The sequence below is a fragment of the Apium graveolens genome, chromosome 5 (assembly GCF_009905375.1).
Source record: "Apium graveolens cultivar Ventura chromosome 5, ASM990537v1, whole genome shotgun sequence".
NCBI lineage: Eukaryota > Viridiplantae > Streptophyta > Magnoliopsida > Apiales > Apiaceae > Apium > Apium graveolens.
This window is the reverse complement of record NC_133651.1, coordinates 233,108,768-233,130,567: the sequence shown is the minus strand read 5'-3', so window position 1 is coordinate 233,130,567 and position 21,800 is coordinate 233,108,768. Positions and strand designations below refer to the sequence as shown.

At 39.3% G+C, this 21,800-nt stretch overlaps 1 protein-coding gene and 1 non-coding gene across 2 annotated transcripts; one reads left to right on the top strand and one right to left on the bottom strand.

Moving 5' to 3' along the window:
* Positions 1-15,217: 15,217 nt before the first annotated feature.
* On the top strand, positions 15,218-15,324 carry LOC141662911 (small nucleolar RNA R71). The gene has a single exon (XR_012551013.1). It is a non-coding gene; the product is annotated as a small nucleolar RNA R71 (small nucleolar RNA).
* Positions 15,325-20,125: 4,801 nt separating this feature from the next.
* On the bottom strand, positions 20,126-20,886 carry LOC141660799 (uncharacterized). The gene is made up of 2 exons (XM_074467783.1): positions 20,676-20,886; positions 20,126-20,568 (listed from the first exon to the last, which is right to left on the bottom strand). The coding sequence occupies exons 1-2, from the start codon at positions 20,884-20,886 to the stop codon at positions 20,126-20,128; spliced, it is 654 nt and encodes a 217-aa protein (XP_074323884.1).
* Between the last annotated feature and the right edge of the window lie 914 nt (positions 20,887-21,800).

Sequence of the window (21,800 nt, the reverse complement as noted above, 5' to 3'; positions counted from 1 at the left end):
AATAGCTAACCATACGGAGTCCATACATGTCGTATCAAATCCTTCTAAGGAGGTAACATAATCACCATTTCTGATTCATGAAGAACACTCCTGATCTCAAAGGTTCGTTTAGTCCTTTTGAAACATGGTCCAGGCTCATTCTCAAGATAGTACCTTCTAAGATAGATAGCCCGCTCATGGCGATTACACGAATTAAACCTTTACCAACTACTATTACGGCTGGGTATTGCACAGTCATCAGAAGGAATGTCAATCTTTCAAACCATAATACAACCTTCACAGTTTTAACCATCATCACTGTATTCTTTTGGCACAAGCGCCTATAATTATCCTCTTACCTTTAAAGTGTCGGCCACCTCTTTGGCCTTTCCTGATAGTAAAATTTCCTTACAGTCAATGTCACTTTAACCCTCTCCAAATAAATTTTCTACCTTATTTCAATCACAGCTTATGTGAAAATGCTTTCCTTCAAATCTGATGAGTAAAAAAAAATCACCATTTTTCCATAAGTTATTGCCTCAGTCTTTAGAGGTTAATCATTGTCATGACTGACTCTCAATCATAATTAGAACATCTTTTATCTTAAGTCCTAATTGCCCTGAATAATTTCGACCATTACTGGTTCGGTCCATACTTTCTCGTGGTTTAACACGTGCCCCACTTGGCAACATTATAATTATGTCATATTTCCTTTATCAACATTTCTATTCTTGAAAATTTTGAATATTACCTTTCTCCTTGTAAAACCTCTAAGGTTATCCTTCAATCGTTCCTCCTGTATTCCCTAGATACAGGGCATATTAAAATACCATTTACTATTACTAGAACCATTGTCTATATACTTCTGAAAAATTTCTCCACTGATTCTTAAAGGTTGTTGCTACATCAACCTTTCCAAATCATACTGTCAAAACTCATACTGTCCCTATTAAGGGTGAAATTCCAACCTTTATGCATTCCCCTAGGATTCATTTTAAGTTACCGATGTTCTATCCTTAATTCCACCTTTAAAAGGTACCTGCATCCTTCCATGGATAAATCAAGTCATATATCCCTGATAAGGGTGTCTTATTCAATCATTCCCACCTCGATAGTCTATACCTAACTTCATAATAGCATCCTTATTCAAATTGAGGTCAATCCATATGGCCTCCAAAAGATAACAATGGTCATCCACTTTTCTTTCTTGATTTGGTAATGATAACATGGATGTTCTGGAAGATATTGGTCATGTTCAACGTGAACTTCTTCTTAATAATTCCTTATTTACTTTTGTTGTTTATCTCAACAGTCATCTCAATGTTGGGATATCTTTCATATCTGGCGTCTCCCTTTCTGGGTATCATGCCACCGGTCTTACACTTTACCTTCTTGAAGGTCACTTCCTTCAACCAATTTTCTTAATTTCTTACTTTCTTGTCTCCTCAGTCTATCCGCGTCTCATTATTTATCCTTCGAATTATCTCAAGGTTTCCTCGAATCTTCCCAACTTACAGGGGATAAAATATATGTATCTCTTATACCTTCAACCATCAATTTAACTCATGGTGAATCACTCTCATCCGGACGATTACCTACTTTTCTATTTCTATTTCTACGAGTCTTTAGGGTTTCCTCATACCCAACTCCCTTATCATTCCTCAAACTCTCTTGCCTTTATATTCCTTTCTCTTATCGTTATTTCATGAACCAACACAACATAAGCATTGATTTCAAATATCCCGTCATTCTGGATTCGTGTCCTCAGAACGAATCTTGATAACCTTTACAACTTAGATTTATAATTCATCATACTCATCCGCCTTTGTTCTGGCTCTAAAGCTTTTACACTATCTCCATAACCTTGGGAATTACTTTCCCGAAACAATTGACTGAACTTTAATCAGTTTATTCTAACCTCTGGCTCCGTGCCTTTCTTGGTCTTTCACCAGCGGGTGGCCCCTCTCTTAGGAGGGTAAGTGACAAAAACAGTCTTTTGTGATTCGTCCATCATTTAGAATCTCAAGTGATTCCTATATTTCCTTTAGCCAAGCTCTTGCCTCGACTGGGTCAGCTTGTTCCTTGGAACTCTAAGAGCTTAGCGACTTAAAGGTCCTGAAAGAATTTCTCACCGCATTGTTTCCTCAGGGTGGTGGTTGGGGATAATAGTCTAAGTTCTGTCTAAAAAGGTCCATAAATATTGCCCAATAGGAGTACCATCCTGATTCTCCCTATCTTGTTCAACTTCTGTTTTCTCAGTATGAAATGTTCCAATCTTCTCCCATAATCGGGGTTATCTTATACGTTAAAAATCCTTGTATTCCACTTCATTATGTTATGGGTTCCTTCTATCTTGATGTCGACCTCCCTAACTATCACGTTCAGGGTTTGCTCTAATTCTTATTCCTCAAACTAGCTTTCATCTAAGATCTCATCTTTAAGCTCTTGAACATTTGGAACCCAAATTCTGTAGGAATACCTCATTATTCCCTTATCATCTTTCTCGGTATTAATCTTTTATCTAATTGTTGGCTCTCTGCCTTCATTCATCACTTTTTCTTGCACAATATGTTCTTTTCCGATAATTCGAACTGTATTGCAATCTCAAACAGCTTTTCGGTACCGGCTCTGGTTACCTTCACTTTTATTTCCATTTTCTCAAAATCTCTTATAAACTCTCCCAAAGACATTATCATCTTGAGTCTCTCCTTTTTACTAAGGGCATCAGCCACCACATTGCCTTTCCCTGAATGATAAAGAATCTCCCAATCATAATTCTTGATTAGCTCTAACCACCTCATTTGGCGCATGTTGAGCTCTTTCTGCGTGAAAATGTACTAGAGCACTTATGGCTTAGGTAAATCTCGCACTTCTCTCCATACAAGTAGTGCCTCCAATCTTTAGGGCAAAACTATTGCCACGAGCCCAAGCTCATGGGTGGGGATATCGAATTTTATATTCCCTTAATCGTCTTGACGCGTACGCGAGTACCTTGTTCTGCTGTATAAGAGCACCCTAATTCCTTATGCGAAGCGTCAATACAATTCACAAAATCTCCTTTTTCCATCCGGCAATGCCAAATAGGGGCCATCACCAATCTTTGCTTCAGTTCTTGAAAGCTTTTCTCACATTTCTCTGTCCATTCAAACTATTCAGTCTTACGAGTAAGCTGCGTTAAAGGGCTACTATCTTTACAAACTTGAACGAACCTCCGGTAGTGACCGGCCAATCCTACCTCTGGTAGTCGACCTAACCATGGTCATCAATTCATCAGTGGTCCTTTATCCAATCTTGTCAGGATCCTCCATGGGATCCTCCTCAGTAACTATCCCTTCTAGGACAACATCCTCAACCGCTACATTCTCAATATCAACATCATCCGGTCCTGCATTAGGACACTCTATCGGATCCACAATTCGATCTCCAATTAGTAATAAATATCATCGCGTTGTTGCTCCTCAACCTCAGGGTTCGGAGTCCCGCTACCATCTACGATAACGAACTACGCTTCTATCACGATATTTATAAGGGTTCCCATAAGGGTTTTAACTGTCAGTACTACGTTAGGTAGCCCGACTATGAACTTGGCAAGAGTTCTTATTATCTTAGTGAACTTATTATCTTAACGTCACATCATCTCTAAGGTTTATAACGCTTCGCTCTGATACCACTTCTGTAACACCCCCAAATCCGGGGTCGGAGATCCGGGTTGTCACGAGTTCCATTTCCCTTAAAAACACCCAATCTTAATAAATAATCAACTACTCTGTACTGTGACCCCACCATTAAACACACACACCACAAGTTATAGCCTCAGAGATGAATATCCAAAAATAATCACAAGTCGTTTTATTCCACAATTATATGCCAATACACCTTAAACAAGTTTCTGAATAAATTTATATTTCTTTGCCATTATTACAATTCATAAATATACATAATCTGATACATCAAAAGTTGAAAGCCTAGCCTATTGGTAGTTCCTACCTCAGCTACAGCGACATCAACGCCTATAGGAAACTGCAGAACGTTTCCTATCCGCTCGCGAATTGGGAGCTTGGTCCTGTTCATCTTGTCTATCTGATGTTGTGTGATGAAAGAAGAAAGCAAGGGTGAGCAGCAAGCCCACCAAAATAATATGTATAATGATTAACAATATATGAGCCTTCTCATAGTACTCATGAAAGTCTTGGTCAAAAGAAATGAACCAAGTTGATATCTTAATGCGATGAAGTCGTAAAATATTCAGTATATATATATACATATATACTTTTCAAAATATTGGAAGTCCTCTTCCATGCACAATATACACAAAGTCCCAGTGTATAACTGTATAAAAAAAATATCGTTGCAAGGTGATCTCATATATCTAACCTTGTCTCAACGTTTTTCTGAAAATCTTTGTCATTCATAATACAATTATTAAATAGATATAAGTTTAAAAGATGAAGTTACAAGATACCCCAATATACTTATATCTTTCCCAAATACTACTTGAACTACCACCGTTCAAGTTATAATTAGCTTCAAAAGTTCATCACATAGATGAGACTATAAGGCAAGATTTGAATAGATTAAATCTTTAAAATATTATCAAAATAAAATGAAGTTACGAGATACTTCATTTGATGTAAACATTATTTTGAAAACTTGACCCTGCCAACACTCAACAATCGCCCAACCGTAGCCTTTCTATCGAAGTGCTCTGGGTAGTGTTGCAGAAATTATCCAATTGGATGATGAACTCATTACGGGAGTTTGCCGCGCCAGGAAGACCACTTACGATGATCAGTCTTAGTAGTACAACCCCACCATTTTCTACATGTAGAGGAGAACCTGTCGGATTTACTTGTCAACCGAACACTGAACTCCTAAGGAATGGACCGCCTTAGCGGAACTTCCAGGCCATTTGGGCCAACATAATAAGGCTGGGCCGGCGCTACTCGGCCACTTACGCCACTCCTAGTTCAGATGAAATCCATGACTCTGAAACGTAAAGCTTGTCCCCACTTTCCCCAAGTAGAAACTTGTTGATACGGCTCCACCAAGAAGTCGTATCTATTTGGAAAGGAGAACTCACCGATATTTCCCAGGCGATGCCTGTTAATGGATTAACTTGTTCCAAGAATTTTACTTCCCGAGTGTTGGGTAAGTAATCAATTCATTTATCAAAACAGCAACCTTGTTGCGAATATAAAACACACCACAGAGCCGGATCCCTCAGGTTTTGAGCGAGTATTTAAATACCCTTCGAAAGGAGGATCTTAAAAAAAATGAGTTTTGGGATCCGCTCTAACTTTTAAAAAAATCATTTTGAAGACTCGCAAAACATTTTTAAGAATGTTTGGAGTGAAGCTGATTTAATGAAGTAAATCAGTCCCCAGAATATTTAGAAAATGTCTGAATATTATTATTTAAATAATATTCCCATAAAGAATAATCTTTATAAAATAATTGAAGTAGAAGTATTAAAACTTATACTTGAAATGAATAGCAAATAATCAAAGATATACTTATACGAAAGTAATATCTTTATTTGAATAATCAAAAGTAAGTTTGATTATCGACACCTTATTCTTTAATACAATAAAGAATATTATTAAGTAATAAGCGGAGTCATAATACCTCGAATGAATACTATAAATAATATTCATAAAATAAAGGAGTCATACATCCTCAAATGAATATCCAAGTAATATTCAATAATAATATAAACTGAGTCATAAGCCCTCGAATGAATATTCAAATAATATTCAAATAATAAAATAAACTGAGTCATAAGCCCTCGAATGAATACTCAAATTAATATTCAATTAAGTAAAATAAAGGTATCGAATAAACCTTATTCGATCCATAGTTTTAAAAACTATATCCATATATATATAAATATATATATATATATAATATACTCGGGAACATCGACTCCCGGTTTAGAAATATGTTCACCTTTTATCCCCTATACTAAGGGTATACGCAACTACTTGCTTATTTCTAGCATAGGTATTATGCAACTATAAGCATTGAAATCAACAGATAGATAACCAGATTACGAAACAGACATGCATATATACCATATCAGCATGCTCCAATATATCGCAAAATTTGCTAATAACAATCATGCACTATCACAAGATAATGCATATACATATATTTACATCACAACAACAGTATATCGGGTAGAAAACTTGCCTGAGCGACTGGGGGTTACGAATGGCTCGGGACGAGTCTGGTAACCTATAAGTAACAAGTAAGTTGGAATTAAACCAAAGTCACTTGTAAATCTATACTCTAACCAACTCAGACTCTAACGCTCGTTTTGCGCTTACTGATTCTCTTAAGTCACTCGAGTACCCTCGGCTCCACCATTTTTAATAATTTAACCTTTACGAGTTTTAAGGCGATTCCTTCGCGAGTGTCTTACTAACTGCCTAACACACTTACCATAAATGTTTCATGCATTAATTAACCCTTTTTGGTCTTTAACCTATGTTTCAAAGTAAGGCGAGGGGAAAAGTTTCGTTCGCGAAACACCGTTACTTGAAACGGTCGTTTCTCCTAAACCGTGCATCGGAATCGAACGAACTACATATCAAAACGAAGCTCGTAACATGAGATATCTAGACATGGCAATGTTCAACATTTAGCAGGGGGTTCTCGGGTCCTAATGTTATGCACAAAAACAGTCCAAAGAAAATCGGACGTTACGACGGCTATGTTTACGCGATTACCAATGTTTAAACTACTCCAATTAACCACCAACCAACTCATAACCATCAATACAACAAAACTTCACCTAATCCATACCACATCAGTCCATAATCTTCAAGGTTTTCAACTCAAACAACCACAATCACGACCTATGAACTATAATCAAGCTTCAATTACCAAAAACACTTCCAAATCAAACCAAACTACTAATAATCACAATCCATGCTTCTCATTTCACAACACCAACCATTAAACTTACTAACAAATAAAGTAAAGGCTAGGGTTTGAAGTTTATACCTTCCTTGGGAGGTGTTAAGTTGCTAGGAAGCCTTAGGGAGCCTCCTACAAGCTTGATCTTTCCAAAGAAATCAAGAACACAAAGTTAGGCTTTGAAGTTTCTAAAAGTCCGATTTAAAGAACTGTCAAAATGAGGGTCTTACCATGATTATTTGGACGAGACTTGTGAACAAGAGTTGTAGGCCATCTCAATACCTTTCCAATGAGCTATAGAACACAATATTTGAGTGAGAAATGAAGGAGATACAGCAGTTTTAGTGTTCTGGTTCTGTTTTGGCCGAGAGCATGAAGAACAATGCCTTGGTTTCTTTTTGATTTTGATGAAAAATGATTTGCTTGGCTTGGTTGGTTTGATTTTTGTGTTTGTTTTAGTAAATTACCTAGTTGCCCTTGATTTTGTGTGGTTAAAAAGCCACCACATCTCCTTCCTTCCCATGTCATGCTTGTGTCATCCTCATGATGTCATCCTCCCCTCCTTGTCCTCTTCTCATTGGTTGGGTGACATCATCCTCTCTAATCCCTTTGATTAACTTCCTAATTATTTGCCTAATGACCGCTGATCTGTTATACTGTTCGCTTAACTTTCGTTTTCGTTTATCGTTTGAGGGATCATACCCGGGATCTTATTACTTAGGTTCCCTTAACCTTTCTCAATACATTATATTCCTTTTTATGATCCTCTATTATAATCCTTTAATTTAAATCCTTTTATCCTGCTACCTTATACTCAATTCTTTCCGTATCTATTGGATTTCCGGGAAAAATCAAAGTGTTCGGATTTGGATTCTGACGATCTTTACATACACTTATATCCCATATAAAGTACTAATAAAATCTCAGAATATCCATATCAGAACCCCTACATAGTGTGGCATGAAAAGTTTTCTCATTCAGCAAAAACACTATTCATAAGGGTTTCAAAATTTCCCAAAAATTGGGGTTATTACACTTATACAATAATACCATGTAGCGAGCGTTAGGTTAGTGGATCCCAAACTATAAAAGCCTTAAGTCACTAGGCACAAAGTCCCCTAAGAACTTAATAACTCGAGTATTAAAGAGCCCACTCATGATCAATTATGCATAAACACATATTTTTTTCTTTTTTTCTTTTTTTCCATTTTTTCTCTTTTTTCAACAATTTCTGAACGAGTGCATTTCGCTCCATCTCGTTCAACCCTAAACTACTCATATAAATATGAGCTGGCTACTAGCCATTTGACACCTACCCATAATAACTAACAATTAAATCCAATGTGTTTCTTCAAATTTTACCATCTCCATGTTATATTATCATTAAGAGAATATCCTAAATTCTAAATATAAACAAGCGATTAAACCTCGATAAACAAACAAACAAACCATGACCATGATCTAGCACTCAAGCAACCTATAAGACTTAGTGAAATTTTTATTGCTTCTAGCATACAAATCAACTCGATAAGACCTAACATCCCTATACACGACATCACTATACTTGCATCAATATCACAAATCAATCGGTAAAGTAAACTTAAGGGATTATGTTATAATGCACATGCAATCTATATGCAACATACTAACATGCAGAATAAAATAAAAAAATTACATGACATGATAAATATGCATCAATATGAACTAAACTAGCATGAATATGCAAACTATATGAGACTCACACATAACATATATTCCTTAACTACCACCCCCAAACTTAAAATATTCATTGTCCTTAGTGAAGGTAATAGTAAGGAATCAGGTATACCTACTCGGAATCAGGGTCATCACCCTCAACGGGTGGAGTGTCAGGAGTGTCAGGAGGCGGGTACACAGAATCCTCACCAAATACTGGCCACTGGATGTCAACTCCTGTGGCTCTTAATGCAGTCCCTAATGTCTGGGTGAAATCATGTGCAAACCTACTATAGATGTCATGCATCACATACATCCTCCTCATCAAGCGCCTATACTGCGTTGAACCCAAACCAGCACGGCCCCCAACTTCCTGTTGCTGCTGCTGTGAAGGACCGGCCTCACCCAACTGAGCTCTCCATGCAGCTCTACTCGCCTGAGTCATACCACCAGCGTATTTTTGATCAGCTGGATGGCCACCCGGCAAGTGATCATATGAGTAACCAAGCCCCTTCGGATCAGGCTTCCTACCGTACCACTCCTACATACTCAAAAGTGTAGAACTGTCAATAGGGGCACTAGGAAGCTGAAGCTGCTCGTGTGCTGGCCAATGAACTCCAACCGCCACACACATCTTCTTCACAATGGACACATATGGAATAGAGCCCGTAGTGCTGCCTCGCAGAAACCTCAAAATACCCTGATAAATCACCGACCCGAGATCCATATAATCTCCTTGAAGAATCCCCCACAATAACCATGCACGCTCCACAGTAACATCATATATATGTGATGAAGGCATAATGTTAGCACAAATAAAAGAATTCCATACACGTGCAAACTTGTTCATGCACAAGGCAGGGAAAGTGGCATACTCGTTCGTGCCCCTCTTGAATTTCCAGTAAGTCTCGGGCATACACAATGTAGCAACAATCAAATCCAAGTTAATATCATCCCCTGGCTTAGCATTCCAATCTTTCTGCTCTGGCGTCCTCTCGTGCTGGTTAATCACCCTCCGAATAGCATCAACACTATAATCCACCGTCAACCCCCTAACCACAGTAAAACCATTCTTATCTGCCTTCGCATTCACGTAAAACTCACGAACCACACTCATGGGCACAGCAGCGGGTGCCTCACAAAAGGCAACCAAACCTATCTCGAGAATCATCTCTAGCAACTTACCATCCATCCCCGATGGTAGAAATCCTCTATCCTTGGATATAGGCTTCCACAGCAATCTCGTATACTCTGTCTCAGCCTCCAAAGTAGAAAACTAGGCCTCACACCGCCAACACTTGAAGAATCGGTGGTGCTGCTGCTAACTTGAGTTCGTTGTCTCTTGGGTTCCATTGAAATCGAATGAGGAGAGAAAATAAGTGTTTAAGAGAGATTTGTGTGTTTGAGAATTGAGAAGTGATGGAGAAGATTGTGTATATATAGGAAATTTATAATTAGTTATGGAAAAGAAGTGGGATTTGATTAAGGGAATAATGGGAGTAATAGGGTGATTGAAACTGATTTGGAGAGGGAAATATGGAAGGTGGGAGAGGGAAATTTGGTTATGAATTGATTTTGTATTTGATTTTTCGATTTTTCTGTTTTTTTCAGGTCCAGGGAGTCAGCGCGACCGCCCCGCCTGATAGCGCGGGTGCGTCATGCTTCTGGAAAACCAGCGAGGCTGCCCCGCATACCAGCACGGGCGCGCGCAGCTACTGTACTTACAGCGCGGCCACCCTGCCTGGTAGCGCGGGCGCGCCGTTCTTCTGGAGTTGACACTGAATTTTTTTCCTTTTTCTGATTTTTTTGTGTTTTCTTCTTTTCTTCTACCTCTACCTACTATTGTACAACAAACTTGGGTTTCCTCCCAAGAAGCACTTGGTTTACATCGCTAGCTTGACATAGAAACCCGAGATCAAGTGGATATTAAAATGGCATTAACCACCTCACGGTTTGTCGTACTCCCATAGTAATGCTTCAAACATTGTCCATTCACTTTGAATGTTTGGTCTGGATCATTCTCAAAAAATTTCACCGCTCCATGTGGAAACACAGTTTTGACAACAAACGACCCTGACCATCTCGACTTCAATTTCCCAGGAAATAGAAGAAGACGAGAGTTGAACAAAAGAACTTGTTGCCTCGGCACAAATGATTTGAGCACTAGACCCATATCGTGCCACCTCTTGACTTTCTCCTTATACATTTTGTTGTTCTCATACACTTAAATTCGAAACTCGTAGAGTTCATTCAATTGAAGTATTCTTTTCTTACCAGCTGCGTCCATATTAAGGTTCAACTTCTTCAAAGCCCAATACGCTTTATGGTCGAGCTCCATAGGCAAATGACATCACTTACCATAAACTAACTGAAACAATGACATGTCTACCGGAGTCTTGTATGCTGTTTGATACGCCCAAACAGCTTCATCCAGCTTCAAAGACCAATCCTTCCTCGATGGACACACAACTTTCTCTAGAATATGATTGATCTCTCTGTTAGACACCTCAGCTTGACCATTAGTCAGAGGATGGTAGGCTGTCGCAATGCGATGATTTATATTATATCGCTGCATCATAGCAGTGAACTTGCGATTGCAGAAATGCGATCCCTCGTCACTGATTATGACTCTTGGAGTCCCAAATCATGTGAATATCTGCTTATGAATAAAATTAAGCACTACCTTTACATCATTTATCGACAAAGCCTTGACTTCAACCCATTTTGAAACATAATCAACCGCCAACAAGATATACTGATTATTGCAAGATGAGACAAATGGCCCCATGAAATCAATTCCCAAAACATCGAAGACCTCAACCTTGAGAAGTACATTAAGAGGCATCTCATCCCTCTTAGATATATTACCAACACGCTGGCAGCGATCACATTTCAAAACGAACTGATGTGCATCCTTAAACAAAGTAGGCCAGAAGAATCCCGCTTGAAGGATACGAGCTGCTGTCTTTTATCCACTATAGTGGCCTTCATAAACAGTCGAATGACAGTCTCACAAGATACCCTTCGTCTCGCTGTACGGAATACATCACCTTATGATTTGGTCAGCACCTTGCCTAAACAAAAATGGCTCATCCCACATGTACCACTTTACCTCATGAAGAAACTTCTTCCTTTCAGCAGAAGACAATTCTGGAGGCATAATATTGCTCACAAGGTAGTTCACAATATCTGCGAAAAACGGTTCATCCTCTTGAACCCCAAACAACTGCTCTTCGGGAAAAGACTCATTAATCAATGTCTTATCTTGTGAAGTTGCACTTGGATCTTCTAACCGAGATAGATGATTAGCGACATGATTCTCAGTACCTTTCTATCCTTGATCTCCAATTCAAACTCTTGAAGTAAAAGAACCCATCGAATTAATCTAGGCTTTGAGTCCTACTTCGAGACGAGATAGTGAATAGAAGCATGATCAGTGGTCATCTTCATCCCAAGCAAATAAGACTGAAACTTCTCAAAACCATAGACAATGGCTAAAAATTCTTTCTCGGTAGTAGTATAGTTTAATTGAGCACCATTGAGGGTCTTACTAGCATAGTATACCATATGAAATATGTTGTTCTTCCTCTGCCCAAGAACTGCTCCAACTGCATAGTCACTTGCATCGCGCATCATTTCAAAAGGCTGATTCCAATCAGGTGCAGTTATGACAGGTGCCGTGATCAGACTCTTCTTCAAGATCTCAAAAGCAGCTCGACACTCATCATCAAACTTGAAAGAATATATTTCTCTAAAATATTGCACAACGGTTTAGAGATTTTAGAGAAGTCCTTGATGAACCGCCTATAGAAACCTGCATGGCCAAGAAAACTATGGACTCCCTTAACAAAAATTGGTGGAGGAAGATTTTTAATGACCCCCACCTTGGCTTTGTCCACCTTAAGACATTTACTAGAGACCTTGTGCCCAATAATGATGCTCTGTTGTACCATAAAGTGATAGTTCTCTCAGTTGAAAACTAGATTGGTCTCAATACACCTTTTAATAACTGCGCCAAAATTTTGCAAGCACTCGTCAAAAGAATCCCTGAACACAGAGAAATCATCCATGAACACCTCCATATTCTGACAAATCATGTCAGAGAAGATAGCCATCATGCATCTCCAAAATGTGGCAGGTGCACCACACAAACCAAAAGAAACTCTTCTGAAAGCAAATGTACCAAATGGACAAGTGAAGGTAGTGTTTTCTTGATCCTCTAGAGCAATACAAATCTGATTATAATCCGAATAGCCATCCAGAAGACAATAGTACTCATGCGCAGCCAACCTGTCAAGCATATGATCAATAAAAGGAAGAGGGAAGTGATCCTTCCTTGTGACTTTGTTCAGCTTCCTGTAATCCATGCAAAATCTCCACCTCGTGACTGTTCGAGTAGAAATGAGCTCATTCTTCTCATTAGTAACAACTGCGATGCCTCCTTTCTTCGGCACACACTGAACTGGACTCACCCAGGAACTATCAGAAATAGGATAGATGATCCCTGCATCTAGCCACTTGAGAATTTCCTTCTTCCCTCTTTCATGATAGGATTTAGCCTCCTCTGTTGCTCAACAGTTGGCTTGCTCCCTTCCTCTAGCAGAATTTTATGCATGCAATAAGAAGGGTTGACTCCCTTGATATCTGCTATTATCCATCCAATTGCCGATTTGAATTCTCTAAGGATTCTCAAGAGCTTTTCCTCATCACTACCTGAAAGGTCAGATGTAATAATAACAGAAAAAGTAGATGCATCACCTTAAAAAGCATACCTTAAGTGTACAAACAATGGTTTAAGATCGAGTGTAGGAGCTTCCTCAATAGATGGATTGAGGCACTTTGGAGAATTTTTTAGCTCTTCCAACCCAAGGTATTCAAACGACATATCCATCATTCGCTTCCAAGGAGAAATATTCAAATACCGCAACTGCTCATCACCTTCATCATCTTCACTATCTGAATTCCCTAACAGAGTTTTCTCTAAGGCATCGGACCTTAGCATTTGATCAAGTTCTGAAGTAACCACATAATCGACCAATTCCACTTTTAAGCATTCCTCATTATCAGTAGGGAATTTCATGGAATTGAATACATTGAACATCACATCCTGATCCAGCACTCGCATAGTGAGCTCACCCTTCTGCACATTAATCAAGGTTCGTCCAGTACCCAGGAATGGTCTTCCCAAGATTATGGGAATCTTCTTATCCTCCTCGAAATCAAGAATTACAAAGTCAGCAGGAAAGATGAGTTTGTCCACTTTGACCAAGACATCCTCCACAATGCCTCGTGGATATATAATAGAACGATCGGCCAACTGCAAGGTCATATAAGTAGGCTTTGGATCAAGTAAATCCAACTTCTTGAAGATAGATAAGGGCATCAAATTGATGCTAGCTCCCAAGTCACACAAGCATTTGTCGAATGAAACTTTTCCTATGGTGTAAGGAATATTGAAGCTTCCATGATCTTTAAGCTTCGGAGGCAACTTCTATTGCAGCACAACACTGCATTCCTCCGTGAGAGCAATGATCTCTATTTCATCTAGCTTCACCTTCTGAGAGAGAATACTTTCATAAAATTCATATAGCTAGGCATTTGTTCAAGAGATTCAGCGAAAGGTATGTTAATTTGAAGTTTCTTGAACACCTCCAGAAACTTCGTAAACTGCTTATCCAACTTTTGCTTTTGCAGCCTCTTAGGAAAATGAGGTGGAGGATAGCTCTGCTTCTCCCCTGTATTACCCTCAGGAGGAGTGTATTCCACAGTTTTCTTCCTTGGTTCCACTTCTGCTTCCTTCTGCACTTCTTCTTCAGCCACATCTTCAGATTCTTAAACTTGAGCTTTTTCTTGGCTTGCAATCTTCTCATACCTCAATGTAATTGCCTTAACCTTCTATTTAGCTTCCTTCTTTCCTGGAACTTCAGTATGACTAGGGAGAGTACCAGGTTGACGATTCAGCAAGGCATTGGCAATCTGCCCAATTTGATTCTCCAAGGTCTTGATAGACACCGCTTGGCTCTTGCACATGAGCCTCAACTCCTCCAATTCAGATTTTTCATTAGACTATTGCAACTGGAGTTGTTGTCTTGGTGCATATTGCGGTTGCTGAAAACTAGGAGGGTTATACTACATTGCTGGATAGTAGTGATAAGTCTGTTGAACCGCATTCTGAGTGTTTCTCCAGCTAAAGTTAGGATGATTACGGTTGTTGGGATTATAAGTGGATGGAACAGGGTGCTGCGACCTCTGAAAGTTGCTCACGAACTGAGCTGATTCACTAGAAATAGTGCACTGCTCCGTCTTATGTGCACCAGCACACAGCTCACAAACACTAGTGATCTGGTTAACTCCATAATTAGCCAAAGAATCCATCTTCATCGTCAAAGCCTTAAGTTGAGCAACTATAGCAGTAGCTGCATCTACCTCCAGAATTCCTGCTACCTTGCCTTGAGTTAGTGTCTGAGAAGGGTTCTGGTATTCATTAGCAGCCATCAATTCAATCAACTCATAAGCTTGATCATACCTCTTAGCCCATAAAGCTCCACCTGATGTTGCATCGAGCATGTGTCTAGACTGTGCTCTAAAGCCATTATAAAAGGAGTTAATGATTATCTTGTCAGGCATCCCATGATGAGGGAACTTTCTAAGCATCTCCTTACAATGATCCCAAGCTTCACACAACGACTCTCTTGATTTCTACGCAAATTGAGTAAGAGCATTACTGATTGCAGCAGTCTTCGCCATAGGAAATAACTTAGTAAGAAACTTTTGAGCAAGATCTTCCCACTTAGTAATTGAGCATGATGGTAGGGAATGCAACCAACACTTAGCTTTATCCCTCAGAGAGAATGGGAAAAGCCTTAGCTTTATAGCATGTTCAGACACATTGTTGAATTTGAAAGTGTCGCAGATCTCGATGATATCTCTAATATGCATGTTGGGATCTTCTGTCGGAGAACCCCCAAACTAAACCGAGTTCTGCACCATCTGAATCGTGATAGCCTTGATTTCAAAAGTGTTAGCCGCGATGGCTGGTCTGATAATGCTAGACTGAATATCATTGATCTTTGGCTGAGAATAGTCCATCAAAGCCTTTGTATTCACTTCTAGTTCACCCATTGCAATAAGAGCTTCTTCAATTTTTTCTTCAAGTTAACTTCAATCTATGCACTTGTGCAACAATGTTATGGTTATTATTCAATGTTAAGATGATAACAAGTTGAGATTGTTTATAATTACGAGATTATACTAACTAATATTAACTAAGAGAATTAAGGTTGATTTACTTATTTAACACAAACATGGGATTCTAACTTCATTAAATACTTCATTTAATAGCCTTTTTGTTCTTACCCTTAGCATGCAATGGTGATGACACTAATTAGATAACATGAAACTAGTAAACACCAACTTTTTTTATACAAATACCCTACTACTAGACATCCACAAAAGAGATAGAAGCTGAATAGACACCAATTATATTGAGACCCTATATATCTATAGAATTTGACAACATAACGGTTTAATGTGTAAGTTATCTATCTTGATTACATAGGGCAAGTAAGATGGTTATAATTACCTACGAATCATGCATAACAATACATGAACATATGCTAGTATAGCAAGTTCTAAACCCCTATATTCACTTTCGCTTTAATAGAGATTAACAAGCTATCTTATAAGTTCGTGACGCTCGTAAGACGAATAAGCACAACCAATACTAGGATATCATACAATCACCACACACTAAGGTATCGAAATAAATTAACTAAGGAAATCCATAAATAAATCCGTTAGAACCCCGCGATAATGATTAGCCCATAACCGAACTCATCATCACCGTGGGTTCCGATGAAAGCATGGTATAATAAACTAAGTCTTTATAAACTGAATATTAAACAAAGTACGTTAACAAGAGTAATAGGTTCAACAAATAAGAAAACTAGCATCCAAGATTATGACTTAAAACAAAGAATCACAAGAATAAACTAGATCCTCTTCGACTTGGTTGAATTGTGCTATACGGTTTTCTTACGTCTTCTCCTTAAGCTATGGTACGTGCTTCTTCTTAAAAACGTCTTTTTATTTATCATTGTATAGCAGCCCAAATCAGCATAGAAGTCCAAAAATCAATCTTCTATTCAAAACAGGATTCATGGAAATCGACCCGGCGGCCGGGCGCGCGCAGCTACAGTGCGGGCGCGCTGACTTTCTGCTTCTCTGGCACGGCCGCGCGCTTTATCAGCGCGGGCACGCCGTCCTTCTGGAAAAAACTTCTAATTTTATTTTCTTTGCTGGTTCTTGATGGAAATCCACGAGTAAACTTCCTGGACACATTCCTAACACCAATTTTGCATCAAAGAAATGCTAAATCTCCTGATTCTTTCAACTATGCCTTAAATACAAAATACTACAAAAACGCATCAAAAACACAAACAATTTGGGTATAAAACACCAATTCAAACCTTTATATGACGTTCTAAGTGGACATAAATGCCACTTAACAATGCCTTCTTGCGAGGTTGGGGGATCAAAATACTTGACCCTTGGAGAGTTGAGGAATACTTCGTTGGGGGAGACAGCTTCTAAACCGAAAGTCATCTTCAAAGGAGAGACTCCCGTCATGGTCCTAGGGGTCGTTCTGTAAGACCAAAGCACATTGGGAAGTTCATCGACCCACGGCCTTGGCAACTCATCGACTCTCTTCTTAAGCCCTTGTAAGATTGTACGGTTGGAGACTTCAACTTGCCCATTAGCTTGGGGATAGGCCATGAAAGATTTGATGTGTTTTATCTTGAGTTGTGACAGGGTTTGTGTGAATTTTTCTCCCACGAACTGGGTTCCATTATCAATTACTATTATTCTTGGTACAACGAACCTAAACACGATGTATTCCATTAAAAACACAATCATTTCTTTCTCACGTATTTTAGCAAGAGGTCGGGCTACGATCCACTTTGTCACATAGTTGATGGCAACGATGATGTATTGAGCTTGGTTCTTAGACTTTTGAAAAGGTCCTACAATGTCCATGCCCCATTGGAAGAAAGGACAAGGATTGATGATGGGAATCATCTCAACCGATGGTCGGTGAGAAACTACACCGTGCATTTGACATGATTTGCATTTTCAAAAAAAAATCTCACAGTCACCTCTCATTATGGGCCAAAATATGCCCTGTCGCATTATTTTTAAAGCCAAGTTTTTTACTCCTAAGAGATCTTCACAAATACCTGTGTGAACCTCGACAATCGAAGTGTGAGACTCTTATGGTCCTAAGCACCGAAGGAGAGGTTCTACAAGACCTCGCCTATAGAGTTTGTTGTCCAATATGCAGTAGTTCTTTGCCTTGTATGTGATGGCTCTGGCGGCATTCTTCTCTTGTGGTAGCTTGTCCATCAAGATGTATTCTAGGATTGGCTGGCGCCAGTCAAGAGCTGCGAAAATGATTGACATTTAATACCTCGATAGATGGCGTATTCCTCTCCTCAACATAGATCGCTTCAGGTGTTGATATCACCGAGGATGCTAATTTTGACAGAGCGTCGGCCCATTGATTCTCCTCTCGAAAGATATTTTTAATAGTCCATGAAGGAATTTTATTTAGCAGAAAGATAGCAAGATATAAATATGCCGACATCTGAGGGTCGTGAGCTTTGAATTCGCCTTGCATTTATTTTGTGACAAGATGAGAGTCGTTAAATATTTCTAGAATCTTCACTTCAAACTCATTTTCTAAATGTATCCCCGTAATTAAGGCCTCATACTCGGCCACATTGTTCATTATTGGGAATAGAAATTTGAGCGCTTGTTGTATCTTGAAGCCTTACGGGCTGATTAAAATCACGTTTGCACCTCATGTTAACATTGTGGAAGATCCATCAAAATAAAGAGTCCATGCCTTCTGAGGGAATAAATTGTTTTTGCTTTCTGATATGTCGAATTGATATTCTGTAATAAAGTATAACAAAGCTTGGGCTTTTATCACATTTCGAAGAAGGTATTCAATGTGGAACTGACTAAGCTCGATGGTCCATGTAGCGAGGTGCCCCGTCATATCGGCATATGCAAGATATGCTTCAAGGGTTGATCAATCATGACCTGAATTAGTTATCCTTGAAAATAGTGTCATAACTTTCTACTTGTTATAACAAGAGCATACACTAGCTTTTCCACTGGAGGATAACGGGTCTCAGCGTCCTTCAAGATATGGCTAACATAGTATACAGGAGCTTCATTCCCTTCAAGATCTTTTACCAGGACTGCAGCTACCGACCCCTCAGAGGCCGATATATAGACTTTCAGTGCTTCCCGTGGCAGCGCTCTAGCAAGTACGGTGGTACTTGTTAGGTTTATTTTCAAAGCTTCAAAGCAGTCTTTGCACGCATTATCCCACACCAAATATTTGTTCTTTAAAGCTGCTTTAATAACTTTAAAAAAGGGACCACATTTTTTGGAAGCTTGTGGTATAAACCTGCGAAGGGCTGCAATATAACCCATTAATCGCTGAATATCTTTGACTGTCGAGGGATCTTTCATTTCAATTTTAGCTTTTATTTGGGCTGGATCAGCCTCGATACCCCGCTGTGAGACAAGAAATCCCAGGAATTTTTCCGGCGCTAAACCAAAGGAGCATTTTGCTAGATTCAAACTCATGTTATTATTGCGGACATTTTCGAATATTTCTCGTAGGTCGAGGGTATGGCTGTCAGTAAACTTTGACTTTGTTATCATGTCGTCAATGTACATGTCAATATTCCGACTGATTTGATTTTTAAAGATGTAGTCTATCATTCGTTGAAATGTTGCACCAGCGTTTATGAGACCAAAAGGCATATTTATGTAGGCGAAAACACCTCGGTGTGTGATAAAGGCTGTTTGCTCCCAATCTTGGTCGTCCATTTTGATTTGATTATAGCCTGAGAATGCGTCCATAATGATAGTAATTCATGACCTGATGTTCCGTCGATGAGTTGATCTATATTTGTTAATGGATAGTAATCCTTAGGGCATGTTCTGTTAAGGTCAGAGTAATCGATACACATCCTCCACTTGCCATTGTTTTTCTTTACTAGGACTACGTTTGCAATCTATGTTGGGAAATTTACTGGCTCAATGAAACGGGCCCCTAAAAGTCTGTCAAGTTCTTCGTCGATGGCTCGGCACTTTTCTTCAGAAAAAGTATGCTTCTCCAATCGGAAGGGGATTTTAAGACGGTCGACATGCAAAGAGTGTCGTGCAACATCAACTGGGATCCCCGGAATGTCTGAAGGCGACCATGCAAAAATATTAGAGAATTCATGAATCAGTTTTGTTAACTCACTTGTATGTCGGGGCTTAAATCTCTCCCAATTTTAATTGTTTTTTCTGGAGAACTGTCGACAACTTCAATTTTGATTATTTTTCCAACAGGAGAGAATGCAGGATCCCTTGGGATATCAAGAATGCCTCTAGGGTCCATCTCTACAACTTGGTTCACCGAATGAGCTTCATCCTCTTGTTTTTTATAAACAACTGTAGTAAAATAACATTATCGTGAAACTGTTTGGTCGCCGCACATCTCTCCGACTCCAAACTCAGTTGGGAATTTCATTTTCAGGTGAGGGATCAACGTAATGGCTTGCAGTGCTGAGATTGTCGTCCTTCCGAGTATAGCATTATGGCTCGAAGTCGCGCTTACGACATGAAACTTGACGATTTTCCATACTTGACAAGACAATGTTCCAAAGAGAACTGGTAAATTAATCGTACCAACTACTTTTACTTTGTTTCCTGTGAATCCATACAAAGGAGAATGGGTGTTGTCTAGTTTTCTGTCTCCCGTGTCCATCCGAGCCAAAGCATGGTGGTATAACAAATCAACAGAACTACTGTTGTCAACAAGGATCTTTTTTACTGCATTTGTGCCGATTTTGGCAGTAATGACTAATGCGTCTTGGTGACCTCGAATAATATTCGGAGTATAATCTTCATCTGAGAAAGATATAACAAGAGGTGGGGATGTCTTGTGCCTCTTGGGAAATTTGGATTAATATTGAACACCTCTCGGGCGTAAGACTTCCTGGAATTATTTGACATACCTCTGGCCGCAAAGCCTCCGAAAATTACATCGGCTATTATGTCATCTTGTCTCTGATGAACTTGGCCTTGTCCCTCAATATAATGAATAAAGTGGCCTTTCCTTATTTTGGATTCGATTAGATTGCTTAATTGATAGCATTGCTCTATGGTGTGTCTGGTATCCTCATGGTAATCGCAATAACGAGAGCTTGGAGGACGACCCGGTTTCATCGGCCTCGGGGGTCGAAAGTCAGGTTCAGTTTTCAATATGACTAGAATTGTGGCCTTATCAACAGTAAGTTTAGTGAACTCCTTTTATTTCATGATATTCTGATATTTTTATCTAAGAATGATCGTCGCTGGCGGTTATGATCCTTTGGAGAGTATTTTTCTTCTCTTCAGCTATTTCTCCTCTCTGGAGAACATCGTGGGGACTTGGAACTATATCCTCATGATCTCGGGGTATGGGGGCTATAAGCCCTTGATCTGTCATATCTTTGATTGGAGCGCCTCGGAGATAGTATGCTTCCCACAGCCTCTTGCAGCATCATTCGATGATCGATAATCTAAAAAGTTGTAGGGAGATGTGGAGGGTGTTTCTCAATGAGTTCTTTCAGTAGTATGGCATGTCGGCTTCCATCAATGCCTGTTGCTAAGTAATTTAATGCCAATGGTTATTCCAAGTTTGTTATTTCAGAGATAGCTTGACGAAAGTGACTCAAATAGCTTCACAAGGATTCCCTAAGTAGTTGTCGCATTGTGATCAAGGATGCTGTAATTTTGCCCCTTTATAGTTGCTTGAAAATCTTACCTGAAACTTGGTTTTCAACGTAGTCCAAGAGTCAATGGACCTAGATGGGAGGTTATTGTACCAACGTAGGGTTGTGCCTTGCAAGCATGTAGAGAAGAATTGGTAGCGGGCGACTTCTGAGTGTCCATAAAATGCCATCCGATCATTGAAGGTATTTAGAAATCCTAATGGGTCAGAAGATCCATCAAATTAGTCAAGGGCCAGAATTTTTAACATCCTCTCAATTTTCGCCTTCTCGATGCTCCGAGATAGAGGACTTTCTTTCAGGGCATCAAACCTCGACTGAGTATGAACTAGATCTCGCAGTTGGGCCATATCCTCCTACATCTTTAAA